Below are 18434 nucleotides of genomic sequence, written 5' to 3' on the forward strand. Positions count from 1 at the left end.
ACTAGATAAGTTCCTATCTTTTTCCCTAACACAAAATGAAAAAGATTGATGAAAAACCTGTACAAAATACTTAATTCAAAAATACTTTAGGGGCACCTGGGTGGCCCTGGGTGGTCAGTTAAGCGTCTGAATTCGCCTCAGGTCATGATCTCGCAGTTCATGAGTTCAAGCCCCGCATCAGACTGTCTCTTGTCAGTGCAGAGCCCACTTTGGATACTCTGTCTCCCTCTCTGTCTGCCCATTCCTTGTTCACACTCTCTTTCTCTCAAAAATAAATGAACATTTAAAATAATTCTTTAAATACATCCATTATTGAATATAATTCTTCCAAGAAGTTTGCCCAATGTGTTTAACTTTGAAAGGGATTTTTTTAAGTTTTTTAAGTGTTTTACACATAGATCCTAACTTTATTAAATATCTGGGTACCTTTTCGGCTGCATAAGTAATTAAGTGGATGATTTTAAAGAGTCCTATGTTTGTAGTTTGAACCTCATGTGAGCCATTTTTCAAACTTCTATTTTTGTGTTTTCTCCTTGGGAGCTTGCTTCCCAAAGCCAAACAACCCCCAGTACCTTCATTGACAGACCAGTGCTTGAAGAGGAGAATTTTATCCAGATCCAGTAAGAGAACATTAGATGAAACTATTTAGGCCGGAACCAGGCCTGGCTTGCTATTGAGCCATTTAGACTTTTCACATGTAGTTCTGAATGTATCTGAGGCCCAAACTATGATTTTCTTCTGTTTTAGTCATGAATATTCTCCTATACTGTCAAACATGCTAAAGTTGAACTCTGCCAGATTGTTAGGTGTGTTTATATGATAAGCTTCTGTCAGTAGTGCAGCAATAATAACAACAACTAACCTTTCTTTTAAAACTTAATTTGGACTGCATACTATTCCATAAACTGTTTTATATGTATTATGTCACTTAATCCTCATAACAACCCTATACTATCTCTACTTTGTAGAAGGAAAGCTGAAGCACAGAGAAGTTAGGCAACTTGTCCAAGGTTCTCCATCTAACAGGTAGTAGCCCCAGGATTTAAACTCAGGCATCTGACTTTAGAGCATACTCTTGATCTCTGTGCTATACCACCTCCCAGTTGGCTTATCTCTTATAGAGCCTTAGAGAACTGAAGGTAGCCTCTCAGATGAATCTCAAGCTCCTCTCCTTACCTCTGTCACCCCTGGAAAAAGAGTGAAATGATGTTCTAGTTACAAATCTTCTACTTCTCTTCCACCCCCTTTACCTCCTCTTTCCCTCCCTCCCCCATCAAATAGTGCATTAAGGTAAAGGGACATGAAAAAACTTCACTACCAAGAGAAATTTGGGGAAATATATGCTATCTCACCGAGCTACCATTTGATTTCAAGTTAACAAAAAAACATGAGGCTAGCTTAAGCAAAGGAGGGGTTTATGGAGCAAAGGAAACAATCAACAAAACTAAAAGGCAACCAACAGAATGGGAAAAAAATATTTGCAAATGACATACCGGACAAAGAGCTAGTACCCAAAATCTATAAAGAGCTCACCAAACTCCACACCCAAAAAACAAATAATCCAGTGAAGAAATGGGCAGAAAACATGAATAGACACTTCTCTAAAGAAGACATCCAGATGGCCAACAGGCACATGAAAAGATGCTCAACATCGCTCCTCATCAGGGAAATAAAAATAAAAACCACACTCAGATATCACCTCACGCCAGTCAGAGTGGCCAAAATGAACAAATCAGGAGACTATAGATGCTGGAGAGGATGTGGAGAAACGGGAACCCTCTTGCACTGTTGGTGGGAATGCAAACTGGTGCAGCCACTCTGGAAAACAATGTGGAGGTTCCTCAAAAAATTAAAAATAGACCTACCCTATGACCCAGCAGTAGCACTGCTAGGAATTTACCCAGCGGATACAGGAATACTGATGCATAGGGTCACTTGTACCCCAATGTTTATAGCAGCACTCTCAACAATAGCCAAATTGTAGAAAGAGCCTAAAAGCCCATCAACTGATGAATGGATAAAGAAATTGTGGTTTATATACACAATGGAGTACTACGTGGCAATGAGAAAGAATGAAATATGGCCCTTTGTAGCAACGTGGATGGAACTGGAGAGTGTGATGCTAAGTGAAATAAGTCATACAGAGAAGGACAGATACCATGTTTTCACTCTTATGTGGATCCTGAGAAACTTAACAGAAACCCATGGGGGAGGGGAAGGAAAAAAAGAAAAAAAAAGAGGTTAGAGTGGGAGAGAGAGCCAAAGCATAAGAGACTCTAAAAAAACTGAGAACAAACTGAGGGTTGATGGGGGGTGGGAGGGAGGGGAGGGTAGGTGATGAGCATTGAAGAGGGCATCTTTTGGGATGAGCACTGGGTGTTGTATGGAAACTAATTTGACAATAAATTTCATATAATAAAAAAAAGGAGGGGTTTATGGGAAGATGTAGGGCTATCTCATGGAACCCAGGAGCAAAATAGGCCTCAACTAGAACTAGAACTAGAACTAGAAAAGCAGAAGCTAGGATTGCTCCCTTTTTCGATGTACGTGTTGAATGTCCAGGGGAGAGAAAGAGAACATCCCCTCTGCACAGGTAAGAAGTTCTCAGAAAACAAGGGTATTGCTAGACAGATATTCCTCAAAAGCCTCCCTTCCTGCACTCTGTCATTTAAAGAGGAATGCATGTGCAGTGCTTTATAGTTTCAGATGGTAACTAGATAGTTCTTTTTAGCTCACCCTTGCCTTCCTATCTGCCCATAAGCCCTCATGCCTGGCACTTTGTTTGATTTCTTGCTTCATCAATCTCAAAGTATGCCTTTGTAACCCTTCTAACATCCAGAGGATAGACTCTTGATTTTGCTCCACCTCTTCTTCCCAGGCCTTTGACCTGTGCAAGCAATGGTCCTGTATATTTGTCTTTTCAGTTGACTATCAGGAATCTGCCTAGTTTCAATTCCTGATGTTCATCCTGTCCTTTTACCCTCTTAGAATATTTCATACAGTCTCTGCCTTCCTAGTTTTTTCTCCCACCCTTTTTTCCCCAATAAATACCTACTGCCTCTTCATATTTCTAGGGACCCCCCCCCACCACCACCCTTTTCTTGTTAGATGAAGTCCCAATTTTTGACCTTAAGGGCCCTCCAAAATACTATCCTATCCCAGTCATTCTACATCCTTGCCTTGCCTTGCCTTGCCTTGCCTTGCCTTGCCTTGCCTTGCCTTGCCTTGCCTTGCCTTGCCTTGCCTTGCCTTCCCTTCCCTTCCCTTCCCTTCCCTTCCCTTCCCTTCCCTTCCCTTCCCTTCCCTTTCCTTCCCTTCCCTTCCCTTCTCTTCCCTTCCCTTTCCTTCCTTGTAGTTGTCAAGGCTAGAAACTTGGGTTCAGCCCTGACCTCTCCTTCTTCCCCCTCTCCCGTATCCAATACTAAGTTCTAAATATCTCTGGAGTATATAATTTCTCTCAGTCTCCATCACAACCTGCTCCCCAAGCTGACACCCCATGTCCTGATCACTGCAGAAGCCTCCTGACTGCCCTTGCCCATGCTAGTTCCCCCAGACTCCTACAGAATTCAGTTTCTAAATCTCAAACCTGCTTATGTCATTGTCCTATTTAATATGTTAAAGATGTTCCATTGTGCAGAGGATAAAGGTAAATTTCTCGTGGTCAACAGGCCCTTCATAGTCTGACTCTGATGGTTTGATATGTCAACTTGACAGGGCCATCAGGTGCCCAGACATTTGGCCAAACATTATTCTAGGTGTGCCTGTGAGGGTGTTTCTGGATGAGACCAACATTTGAATCAGTAACTAAGGCAGGTTGCCCTTTCTGATGTTGCTAGGTCTCATCCAATCAACTGAAGACCTGAATAGAAGAAAGACTGAGTAAGAGGGAAATCCTCCTGCCCAATTGTCTGAGCTGAGACCCTGGTCTTTCCTGCTTTCAGACTCAAATGGAAAATAGATAAACTTACATGACTGTTCTAGACAGTTTATTTTCTCCATATTAATCCCCAGTGAGGCTGCATTGCAGGCTGATATTCTTTTTTATAAAGCCTTTTCTCATTCCTTCCACCTGTAAACATCCAGCCCATTTCTCAAGGTCTAACTAACTTGAGTCATATCCCCTCTAAAGAGTCTTGTGTGACCTCTCCAATATCTAGGGTCACGCACTGTCCTGATTTGCCTGGGATTTCCTACGACATGTGACTTTCAGTACTAAATCTGGGATTATCCTAGGCAAACTGAGATGGTTAGACAGCCTACCAACACCTCAATGTCTCTTCCTTGTTAGAACAAAAAGTCCTGTGAAATTATCAGTAGCCACAATTTCTGCACTTATGATGTCCTTTCTCTGCAGTAAGACTTAGGCTCCTATTGGACAGAGACCTTTTTGATTGTCACTTCATACATAGTATAATGCTATACCCATGTTAATGCCTACCCAGTGAATAAAGTGGTTTAGTTTTAAGTTGGCACTCATATGTAAAATCTTGTCCATATGATTAACTTATTTGTCTTTATTTCTTTCCAGCCCAGATGACTTACTCAATGCCTTGAATGAGGGTATCAGTCGTGCTGATGTCATCATCACATCAGGGGGTGTATCCATGGGGGAAAAGGTATGAAAAAATGGGATTCATGAAAATTTATCTGCTGTAATGTCCTTGCATATGGTTTATTAACTATAGTCTGGTACATATCTGTTACCCATAACCAGACCTGCACAAATCTGGAAATCCCTAGGGCTTCAGAAATTTCTGGGCATTCTAAAAGGGATGCAGTATGGGTAGATCAGGAGCAACTTGGAGAATCCCACAGCATGCAAAATGGTTCCGATGTTCCCCTGTAGATTTCTGTTTCTTTGCTCGCTCAACTTTGCTATAACATTACGACTTCCTTTATGCATGATATTTAACCCCAAGATAAAGCTCCAAGATCCTGTCCTCCCCTGCCACATATTCCAAACCTGATAACCCTTAGCTTCCCAGAGGGAAGAAAGATAGAATTAGGCATTCCATTGCCCCTTTTGACAAATAATAAGGCTCATAATCATAATAAATGAAGGAAATAAAATGCAAACATATATATATAAGCATATATAGGATTTTATAAGACTAAGTATATTTGCATAAAATATATGCTTAGTCTTTTAAAAATCCCAATTCCAGTGTCCCAGTATCATTAAATTTATATATCTTAATGAAATGTGTTGGTTCATGACGATTATTGGGACTACTGAATAATGTTATAAAAGCAAAATATACTTTACTACAGTAACCAACCTGATGTTTTGGCTCAAAAATATTTCAGAACACAAAATGTTTTTACTGGCCTATAATCCCTTTCCATCTTTTATTTTTTCATATTAATGACTAAACTGAAAAATTATAAAAATATTGTCAGAATGGCAGTTTTTACTAAAATTCAGATTTTCCAAGAGCATAATTAATTTTTGGCTAGATCTTATATATATGATTGTTCTTGGTCTCTGCCCTCTCTAGCTATAAAACTGCCTAAATTTATAACCTTACTCTTTAGCAGAATTCAGTTGTGTGAATAGAGAATGTCTACCTTTCATTCACAACTAGTTTTAGAGTGTTTACAAACAGCCCTTAAGTGGCCAAAAACCATAGAAGAAAAATAGAGAATCTCAGTCTAAGACAACCATCTCAGATTACATCCAAGAATGAAAGTGTTGAAGTGTGGGTAGGTATTCTCCTTATAGCAGACAGATGGCTAGGTTAGTCTTAGTGTCTCACAGAAGTCCTTAGCCCCAGGTGGAGCAAATTGCTGCAGACCTCTTTTGAGATCACAAAGGCCAGGGCTGAAGTCTGCATTGTGATAGAGCTATAAGAAATAATTTTCAGCCTGTCTGTTTTCATTACCATCAAACTCCCTGTGGTAACACAAGAGCAAACCCTGAAGTTAAGAGTACTTAATGTTAGGGCACCTGGGTGTCTCAGTCGGTTAAGTGTCCAACTTTGGCAGGTCATGGTCTCATGGTTTGTGAGTTAGAGCCCCGCATCGTGCTCTGTGCTGACAGCTCAGAGCTTGGAGCCTACTTTGCATTCTGTGTCCCTCTCTCTCTTTCTGCCCCAGCCCTGCTTGTGCTCTCTCTTTTTCTTTCAAAAATGAATAAACATTAAAAACAAAAATTTTTTAAAAGAGTACTTAATGTTAAATTTGTTTCCAGGGAGTATTCCATGTATAATTTATCTTGGTTGCAAATGAGCTTAATTATAGAACAATACCTGTTTGAAAAACCTGAAGTTTGTCTTTTCCAATATTTCTGAAAGCAACTAGCTTGTAACATACATAGGTTTGGCAATTGTGACTCAACTCTGGTAAGGACAGAACACTTCTCAACCTTAACCTTCTTTATTAGTGCTCACAAATATGTGATTTTTCCTAGGGACTTAAAAATAAAGAAGCAATATAGTAAAGCACATTGGTTTTATTTATTTTACTATCTGTATGGTAAAATACACTAAACCTTTAGTTTACTAGGGAAGAGATTTTAGGAACTAGGCATCCCGTAGTATTCCATGGGAGCTAATAATTGTCCTTTCTTCCTCCTTGAGTGGGAATGAGACAAAAAAGGAACTGGGAAGAAAGACATAAAGCCTAAGTGCTGCAGACTCCTGCCAACCTTCTAGTTGCCAAAAAAGAATTTCAGTTGTACTCAGTGGCAGGAGGAAGGAAAAGCATAAGAAACAGAATATCTGCTTCAGCCCAAGGGCTAAGCCTGAAAACCAGTCGCTGAAAAGGCAGGGAGGTCAAGGAAAGATCCAAAAAGCATTATGTAACAAGCATGAATCTTGTGTGCAGAAACTCAGGTATGCAAGAAATTTATTTACTTGATTCAACTTAAATCCTACTATGAGCACCTATGCTACAGAACAGGCAAGAAATTTTATGAAGCCATTATGGAACTCACCCACTCAAGGATTGTGCCAAGAAACCGTAAAGGGCTTAAGAGGCCAACAGCAGATCAGGAAGACACGTGTGGTCACCAGTCTGCACCGGATACACCTAGAGCATCTCTCTAGTGCCATTAGGTCTCAGTTATTTGCTCCTTTGGGACTTGCTAGACACACTGGGATCATGGGGAGGCTGGGAGCCTTAGGGCAAGGGGAAGGAGCTCCTAATGCTTGTGAGACCCACAGACCTCAATCCTCTTCTCAGCCAAGAAAAAATGGCTCTTCCACAGTTGCTTCCCTCAAAATCTTTTCCTACTTCCACCTCCCTCTGCCCCCAAGTGTTTACTTTTGTAAAATACTGACAATTTCAAGTACATAGTATCTGCTTTTTGCTATGAAAACTAAAGAATTATATGCATTACTATGCAGAGTACTATACAGTCAGTTAAGCCTCCAAATCTTGGTTTTGGCTCATGTCATGATCTCACAGTTCGTGAGACTGAGCCTGCGTCAGGCTCCACACTGTCAGCACAGAACCTGCTTGGGATTCTCTTTCCCTCACTTTCTGCCCCTCCCCCATACTTGCTGTCTCTTTCTCTCTCTCTCAAAATAAATTAATAAACATTTTTAAAAGAATGATTACATTACTATAAATTTTTCACAACCTACAGGATTGTAAAATAGCTCAAAGACAAGGAAAGGCACAGATAACCAAGGAGGATACACTACACTGGACACCCAGTAATTTTTTTTTTTTTTTTTGTCTATTTGAAAGTCTCTTAATTTTTTCCTGACAGTGTCTCCCTCCTATCTCATATGATCAAAATAAGCATAAAGATCATTATTGATCACCAAAAAAGGCTGGTCTCAAAGGCTTGCCCTGATTATTTAACAGCAAAAGCGTTCATTAACCATATAGGCCTTCTTGACTTTGTTTTGCAAATCTAGAGCCATACAGCAATAGACTATTAAAATTAATCAGTATTCCAAACAAATAAATACAATAAAATTTCACTTATTGTTTATTTCAGTCCTGTGTCATTCTTGTTCTGCTATATTTGGGTTAGCAGTCCGCTTTCATGAAGCCATCTGTTTCTATTCTAAAGAGTCCTGGGACTCCTGACAGAGTCTACTGGTACTATATAAAAGTTATCTCAGCTGTATCACCTCAGGTGCCTGTACCCAAGAGACTATTCTTTGAAGTGTCAGTAGTTCAAATTACCTATCCATGGTCCTTTTCCCTAGTGCTCTGAATCTGTCTTTGTTGCAGGTACAAAAAAAGCAGAGCCTTTAAGCAAGCATTAGAGTAAAACAGAAACTTTCCAAAGATGACAGACACTTTATGGCTGTACTTAATTTGTTGCTGTAACTAATAATTTCAGAATAGAAGATAAGTAAAATTCTCCATTGAGATACAGTATGTAACTATTTCATAAAAGTTTTTATGTGTTCCCGCTGAGAGTGCAAACATATATGGGCAGTAAGGCATTGCCAAATCTCTACACAATTTCTAAACTATTTATATGAACTTCCACATATATGGATCTAACCTTGGGCACACTGAGCATGTCTTCTCAGATATGACAGCAACTCCCCACCCATGAACCTCTTACAATGGTAACATATCGAAGAAACCTAAATCTTTCTAACATATCTTTTTATAAGATGAAAGAAGAAATCTTTGTGATTTTCTAGGGACCCTCTAGGAAATTTCAGAGACAGTTTTAGATGTAAAAGATATTCTGAAATTTTTACCTTTTACTAAATTTAGATCTCATCTTTACAAGGCAAAATCAAAAGAGCTGTCAAAAAAGAATTGAGTCCTCAATTAAGATAGGATCATGAGGGACGCCTGGGTGGCTCAGTTGATTAAGTGTCCAACTTTGGCTCAGGTCATAATCTCACGGTTCGTGAGTTCAAGCCCTGCGGCAGGGTCTATGCTGACAGCTCAAAGCCTTGAACCTGCTTTGGATTCTGTGTGTCTCTCTCTGCTCCACATCCCCCCTCCCCAATCACTCTCTGTCTCTATCTCTCTCTCAAAAATAAATAAACATTTAAAAAAATTTTTTAAGATAGGATCATGAATACCTGAGAAACAATACTAGTTGCCTAATTTTTCAAAGCAACAATAAAATATTTGGAAATAAACATAGAAAGTAGCATGATCGTAAAAAATCTTAGCTCATTCATAAATGAGGAAACTTCATTTTTTATTTTTTATTTCTTTTTAAAAAAGGCAAAATAAACATAAAGCACAAAAGGAAGATTACACAAAAAGAATAACCTTTAGTTTCATGGGGAAAACATTAATCACTAAACTAAAGAAATAAGCTCATCAAACTTGAATGAACTTACTAAAATTTTAAAATAGTTCTCAGCTTCATTTCAGACACAGGTATTATAAACCAAGGCAAATAAAAGTGTCTTTCAAAGTTTTGCCCTTTATCATGTTATTTTATATTTTGCAACAAACCGCCACTTTACTTTAGAACAAAGAACAAGGGTCCCTTGACCCTTTAAGTGGGTCTGCAAGGTCAGAACTATTCCTAAGACTTTATCTGAACTTATTATTCTTTTTTCTCTCATAAATGTACAGTGAGTTTTTCCAGTGGCTGTATATTGTGTAATATCTCATCAGACTCAACACAGAAACAAGTAAGAGGATCCAACTGACTTCTATTAAGCCAAATGTTAAAGGAATTGTCAAAATTATAGAACAATGCATAAAAAATAAGTTACTTATATAAACACAACATGACCATATCATTGCTGTTTCCAAATGAACCAACATTTTTTTTAATATTTTAGTTTTAGTTTCTAATACAGTAACTATCAATAGGCATAACCTACATAAACAAAAGCTCTAGGGATCCATATAAATTTTAATAAGAGCGTGTAAAGTGTCCTGAGATCAAATATTTTGAGGGCTGGCTGGACTTTAAAAAAAAAAAATACTCTTTTTTCCTTGAAAAACAAAAGAACACACATCGTTATACTTCTCTGTCATTACTGTTACTAGCATAATTATAACCACCCATATTTCATCAAAATGTTTAAGGAAATAACTAATTTTTTCTTTCACAGTGAAAACTAGATAATTGAGAAATCATATGTAGGCATTTGAGAAGACTAGCAAAGTTCATAAACACACAGAATATAACTTTCTACAGCCACATGCGTCCTTTCTGTACTTTCCTGATGTAGTACAGATGAACAAACATATTAATTAACATGACCTAAAGATATAGCTTCTCCCTAGCATATAAAAGTAAGAAGCAAAGTATATTAACTTTCAAACAAAAGTGTGGATGGTACCCAACTTATGGTAGTTCAACTTAATGAATTTTCAACTTTACAATGGTGCAAAAGTGATGCACATTAGTAGAAACCAGACTTCAAATTTTGAATTTTGATCTTTTCCCAGCCTAGCGATATGCAGGGCAATTCTCTGTCGTGATTCTGGGCAGCCACAGCAAGTCGCAGCTCACAGTCAGCCACAATCCCAAGGGTAAACAACTGATAAACTTACAACCATCCTGTACCCACACAACCATCCTCTTTTTCACTTTCAGTATAGTATTCAATAAATGACATAAGGTATTCAGCACTGTATTATGAAACAGGCTTTACAGAAGGGTTCTGTAATGTAAATGTTCCGAGCACACTTAAGGTAGCTTAGGCTAAGCTGTCATGTTCGGTGGGTTAGCTTTATTAAATGTATTTTCAACTTATGATATTTTCAACTTACAGCAGGTTCAGGAGGTAACTCCATCATGAGTGAAGGAAGACCTGTATATTAAATTATGCTTAGTTATCAATGACCCAGGATTGTGTCTTACTTAGAAATCATCCGGGTGTCTGATGATTATTCATTGATTAAGTTAATTTAATATCAGTTCAATAAGATTTTAAGTTACTTAAAGATCTTGAAAATTATTCTCAAGCTGACATACTACAAACATAATTACTATTGAAATTTAAAGTTTGTCAGGATAAAGAGTCAATTATATTGTACCCAATATTACATTTTTCACATTCTTAAAATATATAGGAATAGCATTAGCTTATTTGATGAATAAACCTATGTAAGTTTAGGAAAAAAAAACCCAAGCAAAATAAAAAATATTTGCCTAATTATACTTCACACTGATAAATAAGAAAAAGAACATTGGTGGGTTTTCTTAATAACTAAAACTTATCTCATTTGCTAAAGATTTACCTTAACTTGTAATCTTTGATTCTTAAAATTATAAGAATACCTTTTAATGTAGCTGATTTAAAATACGTTAAATTTTCTTCTAGCCTGATAATTTTAGGAATATTCTATTTATATAAGCAGTTATTTATCTAAGTCCATCAGAACAGAGCACCTTCTAATTTAAGAGACAATATAATTGTTTTGGTATGTTTTTCTTCTTCCTCCTGGTAAAGCAAACTTTACTGTGGCCCTAAGATGGGGGCTCTTCTCTCTAGATCCTGCTAAAACTGGAGGGTTGGGGATGAGAGGCTCTTGGATTGCCCCTTCCAACACCTCCATCACATTCAGACTCAGATGAATAATAATCTTGTTTATCATCAGTTTTCTACAGCTTAAATTTCCTCAAGATTTCAGTTTAATTCCAGTTAGTTAACACAGAGTGTTGTATTAGTTTCAGGTGTACAATGTAGTAATTCATCATTTCCGTACATCATCCTGTGCTCATCATAAGTGCACTCCTAAATCCCTATCACCTATTTCACCCATTCCCTCCTCCTCCCCTCTGGGAACCATCAGTTTGGTCTCTATAATTAAGAGTCTCTCTCTCTCTCTCTCTCTCCCCCCCCTTCTGTCTCCCTCCCTCTCTCCCTCCCTCCATCCCTCTCTCTCTCCCCCACTCAATCCCTCCCATTTTTCCCCTTTGTTGTTTGTTTTGCTTCTTAAATTCCACATATGAGTGAAATCATGTTATTTGTCTTTCTCTGACTTATTTTGCTTAGCATTATACTGTCTAGCTCCATTCATGTTGTTGCAAATGACAAGATTCCGTTCTTTTTATAGCTGAATAATATTCCATTTCTAAAGCTTAATTTTTGTAAAATAGCTCAAAGATGATGAAACACACAAATAAGCCAGAAGTTTGTGCTACACTGGACATCCAATAATCTTTGTTGCCCATTTTAAAGTCTTTTGCAACTTGTCTAATGTTGTTTGTTCTTACCTGAGTTGTGGAAAAGGCCTTGCTTCTTCATCCATTCATTTTTCTTCTTCCTATCTGACTCCGGCTTTCAGAATATCAGACAGAGATCCTTGCTGCTTCTATAGGTAGACAAAAACTTAAAAATAATGATGATTCTCAGCCTTTATGGCTATGTCTGGTACAAGCTGTCCCTCTGTCACAGCAAGATTAAGCATTCCTTCATGTTCACAAAGAATGAAAAGGGACATTTTTAACAACAGAGAGGTTTTTTGTTTTCAAGAAAAATAAAATACTTCCATTCATTTAGCAAATATGTAATGAGCATATCTGCTTTCTAAAACTCTGTATCATAACCTTTAAAGCCTACAGGTATAGCTTCTGCCTGTCTCTCCAACCTCATCTTATGCCTCTTTCCTACTCATTGTCTTTTTAGTTCTAGGCACATTCTTTACTGCTTTAGAAGCTTTAGTATGTACTTCCCTCTGCCTGGAAGTATGGCTGAATCCTTCATATGGCTGAATCCTCATCCTCACCACCTCTTTTAAAATGGCCTTTCCTTATCTGCTACCCCACCCAATTATTCTCTATCCTAGTACCTGTTTATTTCTTTCATAGCATGTACCCACACGTTATAATTATTTTATTTGTTGCTTTACTTATTTTAGTCTGTCTTCACCAGTAAAACACAACAGAACATCTTTGTGTCCTGTTTATTCTTCTTCACCATTATATCTCTAGCACATATAGAATCCCTGATATATAATAGGCACTCAAAAATATTTGTCAAACTAAGAAATGAGTGAATGAAAGGCATGTGCTATTCACTAGGGGTTTGTTATATATACACAGGGTTTCTATGCTTACAAACTGTATAGTCCAGTAAAGGATATATACCAATTATCAGGCAATTGCAGTATAACCTATGTGTGTGATATCAGAAGGACATAGTGTTATAACAGCACATAAGGTCTGGAGATTTATGCTCCTACTATAATACAGTGGCTTATTTGAACCAAGCTTCCCACCAAGAACAACTATAAAAGCTATATAAATTTTTAAAATTTTTTAAATAAAAAAAAGAGAAGAAAAAGCAGGTGTCTGAAGAGAACAACGGAGGTATCCAGGATTTAAGGCACCAAGATCTCAGAGAAAAGCGAAGGACAGAGAAGTAACACTAGAATTCTCTGCCACATTTTTCCTCAAAGCATTTACTAATTCCTAAGCCAGAGGGATGGGGGGAGGTGTAATGGTAGAAGAGGCCAAGAAGCCAACCATAACAGAGTAGGTAAGAGGCTAAGAAAATAAACAGAATTTTAGCAGTCTTAGCCGTTCAGGGCCTGCAGTGGGGAGGGGCCCTGGCAAATATCTCAGGCTCTTAGTTTAAACCTTTGAAGTGCTCTAGGAATAAGGACAAATAGGAAATATACCAGCCTTAGCAAAGACTGGAATTTTTTAGTCAGAAATATTGTGTAGGTGTGGAAATGCAGAAAGGACTAAAGAACAAAAAGAAGTGTTAATATGTGGGTAAATGTAAATGACTATTGATTGCATAAAATAATAATGTCTTATGAAGTTAAAATTGGTTTGTATATAAATATTATATATTAAATCATAAATGTAGAGTATATGTTTGTATAATATATATAGAAATATATATAATAGTTATATATATACACACATACATACACTAAATATATACATACTAAATATTATATATACTAAATATTTATATAGAACATATGGTACATCATAGCACAAAAAGCAGAGAGGAATAAATGTAGTTACCATATTTTAAGTCTCATGCATTGTCTGGGAAGTAATAAAAATATCAAATTATAGTATACTATAATAAGTCAAGGATGCATATTATAATCTCTAAAATAACCACTAAAATAGGGGACGCCTGGGTGGGTCAGTCAGTTAAGCATCCAACTTTGGCTTAGGTCATTATCTTGTGGTTTGTGACTTCGAGCCCCTCATCAGGCTGTGCTGACAGCTCAGAGCCTGGAGCCTGCTTTGGATTGTGTCTCCCTCCCTCTCTGTCTGCCCCTCCCCTGCTTGCACTCTGTCTCTCAAAAATGAATAAACATTAAAAAAAATTAAAATAACCACTAAAATAATAATAAAAAAACTAGTAACTAACAAGCTAATTGAAGAGAAAGAAATTAAAATAACAAAAAGTGGTGAATTCAAAAGAAGAAAAGATGAAATAAAAACAGAAGTAACAAATAGTAGGGTGATAGTCTTAAACCCAAATGTAGCAGAAATTATATTAAATGTAAATGGACTAGATCCTCCGATTAAAAATTGTCATCCTGGATTATGAAAAGACAATAAATTGTATCATGGTAATAAAGGGCCCACCTTAAACGGAAAGATACAGCAAATTGAAAGAAAAGATTAGAAAAAAATTGCAATAAAAGATAGCTGGTGTGGCTGTATTAATATCAGAGAAAATTAAGGTAAGCAGGATTGTAGATTATTGGGAGGGACATTTCATATATTTAAATGGATCAGTTCATCAGAAAAATATAATAATTCTAAATTTGTATGTAACAACATAGCCTCAAAATAAACATAAACAATCTTTTGTCCAAATCTAGCCTTGGGAATGAAGGGGAGGCTGAGAAGATAAGTGAAACTGAGATAAGCTGTGGAGAGAGGAAGGTAGAAAGAAAGAGTATTCTAGACAGAAGTAAGAACATTTTCAAAGAATGGAGGCAAGAAAGTTTCAAACTGGAGAAAGAGAGATTGAGGAATGGGGTTGGATGGGAGGAGGATTGCCTGATGAGAGCAATGAATGATAAAAGGGGGTTAGAAAATACAAGAATCATAGATATGATATTAAAAAGATGAGACTCTTTCATGGAAACCAGAAAGTTTTGAAGTATTATATGGTGACTTGATCAGATTTGTTTTCAGATCTCTCTTACTACTGTGGGGGGAATGAATTGGAGGAGGGCAAGACTATTGCCAAGGACACATATTTCAGTAATCCAGGTGAGATGATGTTGGCTGAGGCTGTGGAGATAGAAGGGAACAGATTTTTAAAATAAAGTATCCTAAGCCTGTACAATATTTAAATTTTAGTAAGTGACTAGACTTACTCTTAGATTAATGAATAGGAAACTCAGCAATAGAGCTAGAGGTTGAGAAATTTTAAAGACTGCAGTTTGTTTTCTTTATGTCTACAAAACCAACCGCATGGCAGTGTTGCCTTTCATTTTCAAAGGTCAGGTTTTGTCAAACCACTGTGGATTGGTTGTAACTTTAAGCTGGTTGTGTTTTTGTTGGCAGAATATACATTTGGAACAATTAAACTCCCTTTACTCTCTGTTTTAGAGCTCCCTCCCTATTTTTTATTTTAGTTGACTTACTTAGATTTGGCAGTCTGTGGGCAAATGTCCAAGTCTTTCCTCAAGGAATGTGTGCATTATTTTAAGTCCATTAAGTAAAATAATATAGTATACATACATGTGGTTTCCCTGCCCCAGCACAACTTCTTAAGCTTCTTATTTGCTAACATCCTTTCTCAGACATAAAATTCTATATTAAAAGAGAAACAGTAACCCATCAAGTAACGATTTATATGCTAATGTGGTTATTTCGTTTATTATCTAATTGTACTAGAATGTATTTTTTATGAAAGCAGGGACATTGTCTCTTTTGCTCAAGCCCATATCCCCCTTGCCCAGATTAGTACTCAGCATATACCAGGTACTCAATATTGAAGAATAAATGAATGACAAGAATGAAGAGATGAAGGAATATTTGTCTTAAGTAAATCAAATTCACTAAAATAAGGTGTTTCTTTTCATTTCAATCTTATAAATTCATTTTATTTTCATTTGAAGTTTTGAAAGTCTGATATTAGAATGTTTGAAAGTAAAGTGATTATTTTTCATATTTGCAGGACTATCTCAAGCAGGTGCTGGACATTGATCTTCATGCTCAGATCCATTTTGGCAGGGTTTTTATGAAACCAGGGTATGAAAATAATCTTGTTATCTCATATATGGGGTTGGCTTGGCTTGCTTTGACTAACAAAGTTTTAAATGTTTTCTTTTTACATTTTCTATTATGGATTATTTATTCTAATAAAAGAAATAGTATTAGAATTCCTTGCATCAGTGTAGCGCCTACCTGAAATGGGAATTCATCTTCTTTATGAGTCACTGGGTTTATTATAAACAAAGCAAAGCAATTTTCCAAACCTTTTCTCTGTAGTTCCCATGTCTAGTTCCTTCTTTCTCTTTTTCTCTTTCTCCCCATACTGCTGCTTTCTTTCCTTTCAAAAACATTTTAGTATGAAAATTCTCAAAATGCACAAAAATAAGGAGTACAGTGAAACCCCCGTGTACTCATCACCTAGCTTCAGTAACTATCACCATTTTCCCAGACTGTTTTATCAATCCTCCCTTCCCTTTTTGAGAGGACAGAAGGCTAGATTGTTTGTTGGGTTGTTTGTTTGTTTGTTTTTGGGTTTTTTTGTTTTTTTATTGCTTTAAAGCCAATTCTACAATGTCATTTTGGTATACATCTCAAATAATAATAACGATAACAGTAGCATTCTCTTGTGTAATCACAGTGGTATTCTTACCTAACAAAATAAATAAGAGTATCTTAATATCATCTAATACCCTGATCATATTCAAAATTCTCCCAAATGTTAAGAAAAAGAATGTCTTTGGGGAGCCTTGATGGCTCAGTTGGTTGAACATCCAACTCCTGATTTTGGCTCAGGTTATGATCCCAGGGTTGTGGGATTAAGCCCCATATCGGGCTCTGTGCTGAGTGTAGAGCCTGCTTAAGATTCGCGCTCTCTCTCTCTCTCTCTCTTTCTCTCCCTTTCTCCCATTCTCCCTTTCTCTGCCCCTGTCCCCAGCTCGTATTCTCTCTCTGTCTCTCAAAATAAAACAAATAAATTAAAAAAAAGAGAGAATGCCTTCTTACATGCTTTATTTGAATTAGAATTCATCAGTTCCACAAGCTGTATTTGGTTATTAAATCTATATTGAATAAGAACATTTACCTCTACCCTCCTTTTTTCATGCCACTGACTTGCTGAAGAAACTGAATCATTTGTCCTAACAAATGGATTTGGCTAATGGCTCCGTTGTGGTGGTGGTGAACTTGTTCTGCTCTTTCCAGTATATTGTATGGACTAGAAGTTAGATCTAAAAGCTTGATTAGATTCAGATTCAATTTTTCTTCCCTTTGCAAAAATACTTCATAAGTACTCTTTCATACTGCTTCTTACCACCTCCTGGGAAAAAGAAAAATAACCACATACCAAGATCTGGCACATCTCCTAAAGCTAATAACTCCCTAAGGAAGGGCTGATGGAGGTTCTGTAATCAGTTATAAATCCTCAAAGAATGCCAAACAATGGTGTTGATGAAAATGTGTGGCCATGTCTTTAAGCAATAGTTTGCCTGTTCAGACCTGTTACTCTATAAACTTTTCCTTCCCCATTCAAAGGCTTCAGTGTAGAGGTGAGCATTCAAATTCTAGCACACCTCCATGCTGTCAGGGACAACAGTAATTATGCTTTCGTTTCAGAATTATACACTGATGGGTATTCATGTGAACCCTAAGAGAGAGTAGAGGTGAGACATCAGTTGTTAGGAGTGAGCTATGGGAACATCATAAATTTCAGAAGCCTTTTTTAAGTATAAAGGCATCCCTCCTCAACTCCCCGATTTATTGGGTACCTCTCATCAGGTCTAGGATTAGGCTTTATCACCATGATTTTACCATTTAAGTATGAAGTTAAGATTAACCCTAAAGTCTTCTCCACAATTTGATAGAATGTAAAATTCCTGGCATTATATATCTGTAGTTGCCCCAATATGGCTACTGCTAACAGAGTCCTTTTATTATTGAGACTATTGAATTTGAATCATTCTCATTAAGAATATTTTGTCTTAAGTAAATATTATTATGTTGTGAGTGCACAGGCATTTTTTCCCATTCCTGTAGGCAGTACTAATTTGATTAGAATACAGAGGACATCCCAAAAGCATGTCAGTGTGCTTCTTAGTAACCTCAAAAATTGAATTGACTGTTCTTTATGTAGTGAGAAAGAAGCTGATATTAGTTGCCCTCACCTCTAGAGGAGAATTATTTGTAATATCTATTATTTAAGTCAATCTCAGCACCTGTAATGTATAATTTTGGTACTATTTTATTTTCAGTTTATTTTTTTACCACTTCAACTTAACGCTCTCATCAGTTCCTAATGTTTATTCTCCTCCCTTAAAGTCATAACACTCTGCGACCTCAGTCATTGTATAAATGCTGTTACATTCTGATCTCAAGAGGAGAACTGAACAATAGG

At 37.0% G+C, this 18434-nt stretch overlaps 1 protein-coding gene across 3 annotated transcripts in view; it reads left to right on the forward strand.

Moving 5' to 3' along the window:
- GPHN (gephyrin) overlaps positions 1-18434 on the forward strand; it is a 611925-nt gene that overhangs the window by 574407 nt on the left and 19084 nt on the right. For all 3 annotated transcript variants that reach the window (XM_042943539.1, XM_042943540.1, XM_042943541.1), the window contains 2 exons: positions 4529-4616; positions 16008-16081. In XM_042943539.1, coding sequence (XP_042799473.1) covers positions 4529-4616; positions 16008-16081 — 162 coding nt within the window. The remainder of the gene's footprint in view (positions 1-4528; positions 4617-16007; positions 16082-18434) is intronic.

The sequence above is a fragment of the Panthera leo genome, chromosome B3, assembly GCF_018350215.1.
Source record: "Panthera leo isolate Ple1 chromosome B3, P.leo_Ple1_pat1.1, whole genome shotgun sequence".
In the NCBI taxonomy this organism is placed as follows: Eukaryota; Metazoa; Chordata; class Mammalia; order Carnivora; family Felidae; genus Panthera; species Panthera leo.